Raw genomic sequence first — 12,804 nt, 5'->3', positions numbered from 1 at the left:
AGGTGTGTAAATTTAATTTTACATTGAACTTTGATTCAGATTTAAAGAACAAATAGTAAAGGAAGAAGAAAAATAAAAGAGAATAATACTATTAATCTTCTTCACAGTATGTAAAAATGTCAGGTCAAATCATATTTTTTCATTATTATGGACAATTATCAATCAATTTCTGTCACACCAAAACTTCACTTTCCTTAGGAAAAAAAAAAGAGAAATTCTGAGAGAAAGATATGCAAATAATTCTTTTGCCAGTGTGACATCTTAACAGCTATTACTTTTTCCCTGAAAAATCCCCCAAAACAAAATAGCTAGTACTGATTATGGATGAGATATATGACATTCTGAAAAAACAGAAGTATAAATTCACATCATCTTCTGGTCAAATGTGATGACTTACAGTAAAATTACATCGTTATTAGGTTAAAGCCTGATTAAATTTACATATGTTCAATTAAATTTACAAATGTTATACCCTAATTTTGACTACTGAATTAAAAAATACACTTGAATTTTCTTTAATCTGTGCAGTTGTCAACAATTCTTATCATTCTACCTGACAGCTGGGAATGGTTATATATGTCATATTGTGAGGGAAGAAATGTCAGGATAGGGTGCTGCAATACAATTATTGAGAAGATGACACAGACACCAGTAAAAAAAAAAAACTACATTATTTGGATTTCAAGCTTGGAAGGTGTGGATTGTGTGTACTCACATCTCAGTAGCTTAAAAATAACAAATCAGAGCATGTCTATCAGAAATATCTTGAGAATACTTTACAGTACAAAAACCCCTGATATGGTCACTGGAATTCTTTGAGGTGTATTGTCCAAACATATCTTTCATTTTGAGTACATTTCAAATTTGAAGTATTTTACTAGGAACATGTGCCTAAGTAGTGTATGCCCCTGAAAGACTTTAATTCAAAGGGGGAGTTGAAAGGGCATTGTGGTACAGGCCAACACTGAATTCTGCTTCTTACAGGATTTTTAGTAGCTAGAAATACTCTAGCTACAACACATTTCAAAGGAATTGAGTCACTTTACAGGTGAACAACTTTTCCCTTGTTACCATGTCTCTTGTCCATTTTTCTAGTGATATTTCAAAAAAAGGTATGTTCTTTGAGACTGGTTAGAGATTGAATTCCAGCTATGTCAAAAAAAAATAATCCCACCTGGGTCAAAGAAAAACATCCAGCAAGCCTTCCACTTCTTTTCCATTGCTCTTACAGTGGAAAAATGTGCAGACTACTAAATGACTGCCCTGCATATGTCCAAAAGTGAAACAATTTGCAAAACACTCCAAAGGCTGAAAGGCTCTTACAAAAAATATTCAGTAGCTGCATCAGAGTAAGTTTTGGTAAGCTGTAGGATTATCATGGATAATGCCTAGGTTAGAATTCACTGACCACTCTATATAAATGACACAAATAAAGCTGAGGATGCCCTTTCAAAAGTACATATAGCACTCTTACTCCCAAAGGTCAGCTTAAAGGAAGAGTAAATCTGTACTACTAAATTACTTGTGACAATTCTGAAATAAGACTAAGAGATAAAAATACAAAAATAGAAAGAAGAAATCTTTGTGCCTTTACCTCTAGAATTTCTTTCTCTTTGGAGATATGTTACTATTAAGTAACATTTATCTTTCTGAAATGATAACGTTAACTTAAAATTTAATGTGAAACCATTAGACTCTGTTATAAGTTTAACTGTGACTTGCAATCAAGCTACTTATCCCATCAAAGAAAGGGAAAACTTCCAGAACTAAAGGTTTTAACAGTAATAAGAAATAAAGTTTCAGATTTTTTATTTGAGAGAGATAATAGCAGAACTGGAGAAACTTCAATTAAGGAACACTAATTACGGTAAAACTGAGAACTAATATCCACAATATTGCAAATATCAGTCCATGATTTGTGAATAAGGAACCTTTAGTCTGTTTTCTCTTTAATCTCTAGAAAAAAAAGCTTTCAGCCTTTCTCAGAGAGAAATTTTGATCCTAAACCAAAACCTTTTTCATAGACTTATAGATAACTGGGTAAACCAGTGGTCCCAGCCAATTAAAAACCTATGAAACATCTGTGGCTATATCTGCCTCACAGTTAGAACATTGTTCATGACAAGCTGGAACAAAAACAACCTCCTTGTGTTGATCCATGTGCCTTAGTGGACAGGGTGCATATGACTATGCTGTTCAGGTACATCTGGTAGTGTGGTAAGCTGAGGACAGGATCCAGAAGACATTTTTGGTGCTCTACAGTGCCTTTACTATTTGCTTACTGTCTTCACAGATAGTCTGATCTTGCGGTTGTCACATGAGAAGTCCAGAAAGTACTATAGTGACATAAGTCAATAATTGGGTACTACAGATTTTAAGTTTCAGTGTGATTATATTTGTAGCGAATGGAGGCCATGTATTGGCAAAGTCAACAGATATGTTTTGACCTTCTACCCCTGCTATCAGGGATCATTGTGCTGAAGCATTCAGAGATGTTTGGTTTGGTTATTACATTTCTCAAGGTTTCTATGTTATTTGCTACATACAGTAACAAGATAACTGTGCTACTTCAGCTGCTAGTGAGACCTTCCATCATTACTGCACACACACAAATGTATGTAAATATGATGATTCTAACTGCTGTCATGAGACTGATGGAAATGTGTAAAATAATACCTACTCTAGGTCACATTTTTTGTAGAAGCATACACATTATCTACTTACTAATGCATTCAGGTAGAGGTTTGTCCCAGTGGCCATTTGGTTGACAAATTAAAACTGAAGATCCAAATAAAAAATATCCAGGATTACAGTCATAAAATACCACTGTTCCATACGTGAAATTTCCATGTTCGATTTTACTTTCTCTTATAGAATTTGCAGGAATTCCAGGATCAGAACAATTGACCACTAAAAAGAAAAAGAGCACAGACTTGACTCATACAAATACAGTCTACAAAAATGCTCTTTAAATGGTCTCCTATCCTTTGTATGAGAAACTTCCAGTGTGTTCCTACCCTGATTTTATATATAATGATACTGAATTAGGAAGATGATATGAAACCAGGAGATGCTATAACCAGGAGATGCTAAAACCAGGAGATGCTAAACTCAGAGCAAATAAAAGGAAATGTTTCTTCACAAAGTGTGGTGATGCTGTAAAAGCATTTGCCACCAAGAGTGACTGAACATACCAATATATTCAATTTATACTCTGGCCTTGACACAAACTATTGCCCACAGATGAAAACAGGTCATGGGGCTAGATATGCCTTTGGTCTAACCCACAGAGCCATGCAAATATACTTACGTTCCTATACTAACATTTTGATAATGGAGGACCTTTGATGCAGATGTTTTGAGCTAAAGGGCACATGGTCAGTTAGGTAAGATTGTGATGATTCTGCTAGAACACGGAAATAGCCCAACAAATGGGTGCTTTTAAAAATAGTGGTATACTTTGATGGTTAAGAATACTGATGGATTTTTTGAGTCCTCAACTTCTTTAGGATTCATATGTTCAAAAATGACTGAAGATTGACTTTTTTTTTTTTTTTTTTCCTTTTTTGCAACTTACAGCTGTCTGGTGAGGAGAGTATAATACTTATCATGGGGGTCTGGAGATTTTTTTAACAGTTTCCATGCAATAGACTCTTCTGGTCAAGTAAACACAACATCACCTACTCAAAGTTACTCTAGAAAACTACAGTTCATGCAAAAATTACTATCCCTATATCCTTATAATCAATTTCATGTTTATATGCATACCTGTGTGCAAATATATATATAATATATCTCTGTGTGTATGTGCATGGATGTGTGTACATAAAAGTATCAAAATATGCTAAAAACCTCTGCAAAAAAGCTATTGCCAGACGCAATTTGAGATCATTTTTCCTACCTACATCAGTCAATGTAGTTATTTTATGGCTCACCTGCATCTGTCTAGTCACTGTCCTAAATCTTGGAGTCTGCTTGTGTGCTCCTCCTAGCAGTTCGCAAATATTGGTACCACAAGACTAGAGTACATACATTTTTCAAGGATAGAAATAATTTTCTGGTTGGATTTGACTTCTTTAACATTAAATGATAGGTCAATTTTTTTAGTTACATTGATGAACAGTGTTGAAAATTTGTTATTTTTTTTTCCTGGAGGAAAATTTGAGCTGTATTTCTATCCATCTTCATTTTTGTAGACAAGCATTTTATAACAATTGAACATTCACTTTCATGTTATTAAGCATGTACTTTAAGCAATGAAAATTTTCTATTAATAAATCTGGAGTAGTGAACACTTCAAAGAAAATACAAGGAGCTTTGACCATTTCAATAGTTTTCCCCTATTATTATAGTTGGCTAGGAAACTAGCTACTTAGAAAAGTTGTAGACAGTATAACAGCAAGTGCACTGCTGACTTTATATGACAATTGTAAAGTCATCCTTCACAAAGGAGTGCAGCCTTTTCTATAATACGGCACTTTAAGCAGTTTACAAATATGCAAGGTAACATCGTTATGTTTTTTTATTTACTTCAATGCAAATAGAACAAAATCATATTAATTAGAATTTATTTCACTGCACATTACAGACACCACTAATAATGTTGCATACAAAGTTGGTTCTTTTTATTTTTAAAGTCTGTTCTAAAACCAATAGAAGATTTCAGGACTGTGTACAATTTCAAAGAATAACCTGATCAACTTATTTACTGATCCCTATAGGCCAATAACATATCAGACAGTTTGGCACATTACTCTGCAATACCAGAACACAGAGGTGATTTATAGCAACTGGACTGAAAATGAGATTTATTAGGTACCCTTAATACACAGTACATGTTTAGTATTGTAAATTTAAAAAATAACAACTTCTTATCAACAAAAAGGTCCTTGGAAATTTAAGGTCTGTAAACTATTTGGCAGTATCGCTTAAGGCAAAGTGATCAAAGGAAAGTGGAGAACACCTATTGGTAGGAAAACATAGTAAATAAAATTAATATAAGTACATAACATGACTTAGGCTGTGTACAGATAAAAATCCATAGAAGCTGCTGGGAAGATGCTGAAAAACAATCAATACAATTTCTGCATACATGCAAGCAGATTACAGCAAAAAGTAGACTTTTCTAAATGAGAACAATTAAAACATTTAAAAAGCACATAACAACAGAGTTAAAAAGGACAATGGTGATAAAACCTTTCTAAAAGTGCTTATGAAAACTCAAACAGAACTAATTTCCTAATATTCTTTTATTATCAGTGAAAGAATTCTAAATATAATATCCAGAACTGTTGAGAACCAACCCAAATGAATTAGGCTAACAAATTAGAATAAAAATTTAAAAGTCAAGATGAGCAGTTAGATCAATGGAAATGTAAAAGGAAAAAAAGGTATGTTTTCTTATGCACCTATTAGAACTATGTTGTCTAAAAATGCAGAGAACATTATTTCAGGGTTTAAGCTGTTAATTATCTCTGTAAAATTTTGCAAAATGAACTTACATAAACCATTTTAAAAAATCAATACAAACTACAGACACGTAAGGAAGTTTCTCTGCAACAGTTATCCTGCCAACCTGAATGTAGAACAGACCTAACTGAAATATCATAGAACTGTAGAATCATGAAACATCCTCTTTAATAATTTGATGCCTATTAGTAAGAGAGGCATCATTTTGTCTTGACAATGTCCCTTTACCTTCAGTTTATTTTTCAACCTTAATTTTCCAACTGAGTTTGAAATCTATAAATGCTTGCATTCTTACCTTTGCATATTGGAGGTGGGTGGCTCCACTGCCTATTAGCCTGACATTGTGCTTTGGTTGGTCCTTGCATAATATACCCAGTATTACATGAGAATGTCACAACATCATTGAAGTTGAAACCATTTCCACTTGTTCTTCCATAAATAGGACTACCAGGGTGACCACAGCTAACAGCTAGCATAGCACAAAACAAAGAAACAAAACCCAAACAGAACATGCTGTTATCATTTCTCATTATTTATGATAAAATATATAACAATTACAATCATTATATAATAGTATTTTAAAGTTTTGATACTATAAGATACTGAGTATCTTCCAGGGAAGATTCACATTTCTCTGAACTGAATAAGAACTAAGACATATTTTAGTAAATGCTCAAGCACTTATTTAAATATTTAAATAAAATGAATAGATTTGCCATGCAGTAATCAAGACAAACGAAGAAAACTTTTCTGAAGAATCAGAAGAAAAGCAAGCACTTGATTTTCATTACATATAGACTGAAATTGAAAAGAAATATTTCAGTGTGATAGTTCCTCAGGTATTATTTCTTACAAATATGTCTTAGTATCGACTGACTCTGTTTTATCTTTGAGGCCTAAGTACTCAGTGAAGTTATAAATTTATGACTGGATATATGAAACATTATGGGCACTGTGAAACTTTTCTTGTTTTTATACTAAACTGACTACAGAAGGTAAAATTCATTTTCTGTGCCCACAAAGACCAGATGTAAAAATAGTAAGGAAAATAAAATATAAATTTATTTTCCCCAAATAAGTAAAAAAATTTATAAATATTTTCTTCTTTGTTTTAACACTTTCCAGATGTTGATAAATAAAATGTTCTTCAGTAATTTAAAATGAAAAAAAAAATCACAGAATACATTATTTCTCTCAAATTTTTATCACTTTAGAAACTTCTAAACTATTTTTCTAAATTAATTTTATTAAGTCTGACAAATACATGTTCTTTTTCTCTGTGTAAAATAGACTTATCATACTAACTCTAAAACAAACCCATTCCTATAATCTAAATAAAATACAATTTTTAGCAACAGCAAAAAAGTGAAAATGGTTCTGAAGAGCTAGCATACAGACAAGTCACAGTATATTCTATGAATGAAGTTAAGTTGAATTCTGTGTGTTCTACTAATATCAGTAAGTTATTTTAATTAAATATGTTATCTTTATGTTACAGGTATCAGAAACTTTTATATAAGGAATTGCATTTTTTCCCGAAAAGAGTAATTGGAATCATACACTAAACTGTTAATATTTGTAAAACTGTCACGCAAAGATATGCATTCAGCCCATAGACATGGTTTTTAATGAACATATAATAATAAAAATTATTCTTGTGAAAACAGAAGTATGAAATTTGCATAAAATTTTGAATAATACCCATGCATATACAGTAGCAATACACAACAGTAGCAATACATCTGCCGACTGTATAAGCAAGAACAATGGCGAATCCAAAAGTGAAAAGGTCAGAATCGTTAAATTTAAACACATCTCAAAATTTCAATTAAAACATCTAAATTTAAATAAATGAAGAAATGTGAGGTTACTTTTCTACACTTCATTTGAACCTTCAATCTGAAGTGGAGCTGTTCCTAAGTATCTATCCAAAATTAGAGGCAGCTGCTGTTTACAGCAGCCTTTTGCAAGTCTAAGCTTTTTCCCAAGTCTTGTGTCCTTTTCTGAAGTGCTGTATTGTGCATCCACCTGTATTCAAACAAGCAGCTTCCATTTGATCAGAGGAAGAAAATACGTCCATTTTCTCTGCTGTTAGCACATCCAAACCAATTTTTTTTTTCAGTTCTAACATTGATATTAACATTTTAATTTAGAAACTTTTGATTAACAGTGTCTAATTTTATTGCCTTAACAGTTACCTATAAAGAAGTGTGCTGGTCTGAAATGTAATATAAAGAAGTAATGACCTATTACTATATCATAAAGTGGAAACAAAATTAAGAAATACAATTATAGTGGTGTTATGTATATCTAGTTCTATGTAAAACAAAGTAAATAGTGAGCAGTAAGGGTAATGAATTAATGTTGTCTATTATGATTCATCATTCAGATAGTTTCTGCTACAAAAATGTAGCTATAAAAATAGAATATTAGGAGGTAGACTAATACATTTTCAATACACTGATATTACTGAACCTGAATTATTGAAACATAGGTGTAATTTCCTTGAGAATCCTTCCAGAACTCTCAGATTTTCCTAAATAGAATACAGCATTTTCTGTTATTACCTAATTGTATTTCATGCAATATGTTGACACACTTATCAGACAAAAGAAGCCTCATCAACAAAATACAAAATTCATGCTAAAAAAGCCAAAACTCAAACCAGAAAACAAAATAACTATCTCTGTGAGAAGAGAAAAAAAAGTTTGTTGAAGCAAACATTATAATCATCAGTGCTGACAGTGTAATTCAAGAGTATCTACTTATTTAACTACCACAGTCAAAGTAAATGTACATTAAATATTTCCAAAAGCCACTAAGGGACATAAAAAGCTATTTTCAAATTTGAGTACTTGGGTGCCTAAGTCCCATCATTTTTTGAAGAAGTTTGATATTCATATATAAATGACAGGTATTTAGTAGCCAAAAGACACAATGGAAATTTTAAGTGACAACATTAAACTTCACCTGATAGATGAATCACAGATTTTAGGTGGCCACATACTGCTTTAAATCTTTTTTCTTGAAAAATGAATACTAAGTTGCAAAGTCACTCCTTATCTTGTCTGACATAGACATTCCTGTGACATAAATCAGTATGTGTTGCCACGCTTACTTACGCACACAGGATGGAAGCTGACCAGACCAGTTGTGATCCTGTTGACATATTCGTACAGAAGAACCAATCAAGCGAAAACCAGGACTGCACTGGTATACAACTGTGTCTCTATATCCATAATTTTCTCCGATTACTTGGCCATTGACTATAAGATCTGGAATACCACAGTGACCAGCTAGATTTTTCAAAGTAAATTAAAAAAAAAAAAACAAAAAAACAAAGAAAAATTTACCAGTAAATACACCAGAGAAATTTTAAATATACCTCCTCAATTAAAAAAAAAAATGCTGAACATCTTTCAATTTTTTTTATTGACTTCATTCAAAGGTTTATTTTTATTAACTTGGGGAAAACTGCAGTATTGCACTTGTATAGGTAGGACTGTACACCTTTAAAAAATTACAAAAAGACAGTGTAGCAAAGATATTAAATATCATATATGCTATCAAATTTCTTTAAAAAATATGAGTAATTACTTTTTATTAAAAACTGTAAAATTCTATATTATTTCCCTTAGGTTTATTTTGGTCAAGATTAAACTTAATAAAGTTAACATTACACTATTATACATTTAAATAAATATAAAAAATCCATACAAATACAAATAAAAATAATATAAATATTATAAATACTAATCCATTATAAATATCAACCCATGTGGATGTTATAAATATAGCCTTCTTACAATGGAAACAAATTAACTTGGAGAATTTATTGCTGGAATCTGACTCTCTGGATTGTCTTCCATTCTTTCTCTCCTATTGATACCAGAGGAACCCCAAAGAGATTACCACGTTTGGGTTAAAGACAGTCAGTGCAACTACATCCAAATGTCCTGCAACCAAAAAAACCTTTCTATGACTTGGCCTAATCTTCTATCCTGTATTCTCAAAATATAAGAAATATTTTATTTACACTATGAAAGTCACAAACAGACATTGAATCTAGAGAAAAGCTGGGAAAAAGAATGAACCATATCATTTGTTACTATGTTTCTTAATGAACTCTGGAAAATGGGCACTGTGATTCAGCAAATAATGTGGTAATGGAAAAATGTCTGAGAATGGTTGACCTCCTGGATACTGTGACACATGGCAGAGAACTCACTGCAAAAGCAAGTAAGGCAAGAAAGAAAAATGAGCAGTTTCAGCTAATACTTTAGTGAAAAATATTACCAGCCACCCAAACTCTTCTGCCCTCCTTTTCTCCTCTACTTCTCCTCAAAAAAACTGCCCACAAACCAACCCCCAAAACATGGGGTTGCTAATAAGACAAGACATTTAGAAGCAATATAGTTTGGATGGTTTTTTTCCTTTGAACTCTTAAGTGTTTATAATACTCTGATGTATTTTTCAGCATTTTGTCTCATTCTTTCAGGGCTAGAAAGTTCTTATAAAAAAAATTGCAAATCTGAGATTTTCTTATAACTTGCAGCTGGGAACTTAAGCCTTGTATAGAATTTCATCATATGAATCATGATTAAACTGTCAGTAATTACAATATAGGTAGTATGTGAACCTTCACACAGATTAAATTGATGAGTGCAATTTGACTTCTGTATAAGGAACAGGAGTCCAAATCTGGTACTGGTCAAGGGTATAGTCCGCCCTGTTTGTCCCCTCCCCGTTTTCCTCAGTGTTACATAAGGATCAGGCATACCTGAAATTTGTTTTATGTCTTCTGGGATAAGATGGCATAATACATGTTTATAAAATTTTTGTCAGAGTACTTCTTGATTCTCCAGGAAAGTCATAATCTATTCAGTATGTAGTAGACTTTCTTGAACGTGCCGTAAAGGGCCCAATTTCCCTATCCTATCACATTTGTGATGATAAACAGGACTAACCGGATGAGGAGTAAAAACTGAGCTGGAAAAGATCAGTTTCTATCAGAAGTACAGTCAGACAGTTTGCAGTGATTCAGACCATGTTCAAGGAAACAATTTTCTAATTGCATTTAATTACAATATTTGGCCTGGTTCTTCATTAAGATTTTAGTGTTGCTTTATGGCAGTAGAGTGGAAGCAGAATCCATCACCAGAAAGGTCAAGCTCTGTTTCTTGTGCATAGGGAATAAAACTGAAGTAATTCAACACATCAGGTAACTAAGATCACACTGCAGTTTCTGCAACAATGCGTGGACATTACAAAAACCACACAACTGCAACATGTGAAAAATTCGTTGTAAATCACCTGTAAGTCTTGCATTAATGTCTCTGTTTAGCTTGAGAAAATTTAAAATCACTTAAAATACCTATCCTCTCAGCCTATTTCCTCTCATTGTCATAAACCTCTCAGACCCAAGTTTTGACTTCTTCTTTTGACTTTTCAGTTTCTTTTCTTCTTTCTTCTTTTCTTTTGACTTTCTTTGACATCTTCTGTTGACAAGGGGAGAGCAGTGGATGTTGTTTACCTGGACTTCAGTAAAGGATTTGACACTGTGTTCCACAGCCGCCTTCTGAACAAACTGGCAAGGTACAGATTGGGTGGGCGGTCAGTGAGACGGGTAGGGAATTGGCTAACAGGCCACACTCAGAGGGTGGTGATCAACGGTTTTTACTCAGGCTGGCAGCCTGTCACAAGTGGGATTCCCCAGGGATCGATACAGGGCCTCAGGCTGTTCAACATCTTCATAAATCCTCTGGATAATAGGTTGGAAAGTACCCTCACCAAGTTTGCTGATGGCACCAGACTGGGTGGTGAGGTGAACACACTGGAAGGGAGAGCCATCTTAGAGAGAAACCCGGACAGGCTGGAAGAGCGGGCTAGCAAGAACTGTATGAAGTTTAACAAAGACAAGTGTGAGGACGGAAGGAATACCCAAAGAGCCCAGTACAGGCTAAGATCTGTGTGGCTGGGGAGCAGCTTTGCTGAAAGGGACCTGGGAGTTCTGGTGGACAGCAAGCTGAACATGAGTCAGCTGTGCGATGCTGCAGCAACAAAGGCAAATTGGATCCTGGGCTGCATTCTGCAGGAACATTACTAGCAGAGATAGAGATGGAATCATCCCAATCTACTCAATGCTTGTCAGGCTGCACCTGGAGTACTGTGTCCATTCTTGTCGCCACCACTGAAGAAAGATGTGGACAGACTGGAAAGGGTCCAAAGGAGGGCTATGAAGATAATCAAAGGGCTGGAGAACCTGCCCTATGAGGAAAGGCTGAAGGTGTTAGTTCCTGAAGAAGAGAAGGCTCAGGGGCGATCTCATCATAGTATTCCAGTACTTAAAGGGCAGCTACAAAGAGGCTCTCTCTTCACAAGGAGTCACATGGAGAAGACAAGGGTCAATGGCTACAAGTTGCACTGGGAGAGGATTCATCTCGACATAAGAAAGAATTTTTTTTACAGTAAGAACAAACATTCACTGGAACAGCTTCCCCAGGGATGTGATGGAGTCCCTATCACTGGAAGTTTTCAAGATATGACTGGACAGGATACTAGATAATCCCATCTCAGCTCCCTTTCCCATGAAAGGTTGGACCAGATGATCTTTCAAGGTCCCTTCCAACTTGGGCTGTTCTATGATTCTGTTATTTCAAATCCCTCTGCATTGATTATTTCCTCCCACTGTATAACAGTTACATCTTTGGAGCACTAACTATATTGCATGACTAATTGTGAACTAGTAAAGAAGTGTATATTTTTTAAATACTGGAGCCTAATTCTACCCCTGTGTAAGGTTTCTAAACTGAAAAATAAAGAAATCTAAATGTATGAAAACTATTATAAAACTGTAGTTCTATCAACAGACTTCTAAATGAACTTATTGTGACAGTGTTAAGGAATTAAATATCACTTAAAAACAGGATATGTCAGACTTGTGACACATTTTTCATCTCAGTTTTAAAAACAAATAAAAACCATTTGGGATTTGCAGGATTTGTCTCCAGTTTTCACTCTTCTTCCCAGGGGAAGCTTCATCTGACTGAGAGACATAAAAAAATTCAAAAGACACCCCCCCCCCCCCCCCCCAAACAACAACAACAAAACCCCCAAAACAAACCAATGGGTTCAGCCCTATTTGTTTCATTTTCAAAATACCATCTGTCATGTAGGTCCATGTGGAAAGCAGTTCAGTATGTTTGCTACTGAAAGTGTATATAATGGTATACGTAGTTCCTGTTAAGAGAACCTTTGAGAACATTACTGAAATTTCCATAATTTATGCAGCTGAATAAACTCCCTAAGTTGCAATAAAGTCAAAGACTTATTAAT

The 12,804-nt window shown here is 34.0% G+C and overlaps 1 protein-coding gene across 4 annotated transcripts in view; it reads right to left on the bottom strand.

The window, feature by feature from the left end:
- Positions 1 to 12,804, bottom strand: part of CSMD3 (CUB and Sushi multiple domains 3) — a 756,594-nt gene that overhangs the window by 59,359 nt on the left and 684,431 nt on the right. For all 4 annotated transcript variants that reach the window (XM_030011520.2, XM_030011521.2, XM_030011522.2 and 1 more), the window contains 3 exons: positions 8,592 to 8,765; positions 5,765 to 5,938; positions 2,725 to 2,910 (listed from right to left, as the gene is read on the bottom strand). In XM_030011520.2, coding sequence (XP_029867380.1) covers positions 2,725 to 2,910; positions 5,765 to 5,938; positions 8,592 to 8,765 — 534 coding nt within the window. The remainder of the gene's footprint in view (positions 1 to 2,724; positions 2,911 to 5,764; positions 5,939 to 8,591; positions 8,766 to 12,804) is intronic.

Source organism: Aquila chrysaetos, chromosome 4, assembly GCF_900496995.4.
Source record: "Aquila chrysaetos chrysaetos chromosome 4, bAquChr1.4, whole genome shotgun sequence".
Classification (NCBI taxonomy): domain Eukaryota; kingdom Metazoa; phylum Chordata; class Aves; order Accipitriformes; family Accipitridae; genus Aquila; species Aquila chrysaetos.
This window is presented reverse-complemented; position numbering and strand designations above follow the sequence as displayed.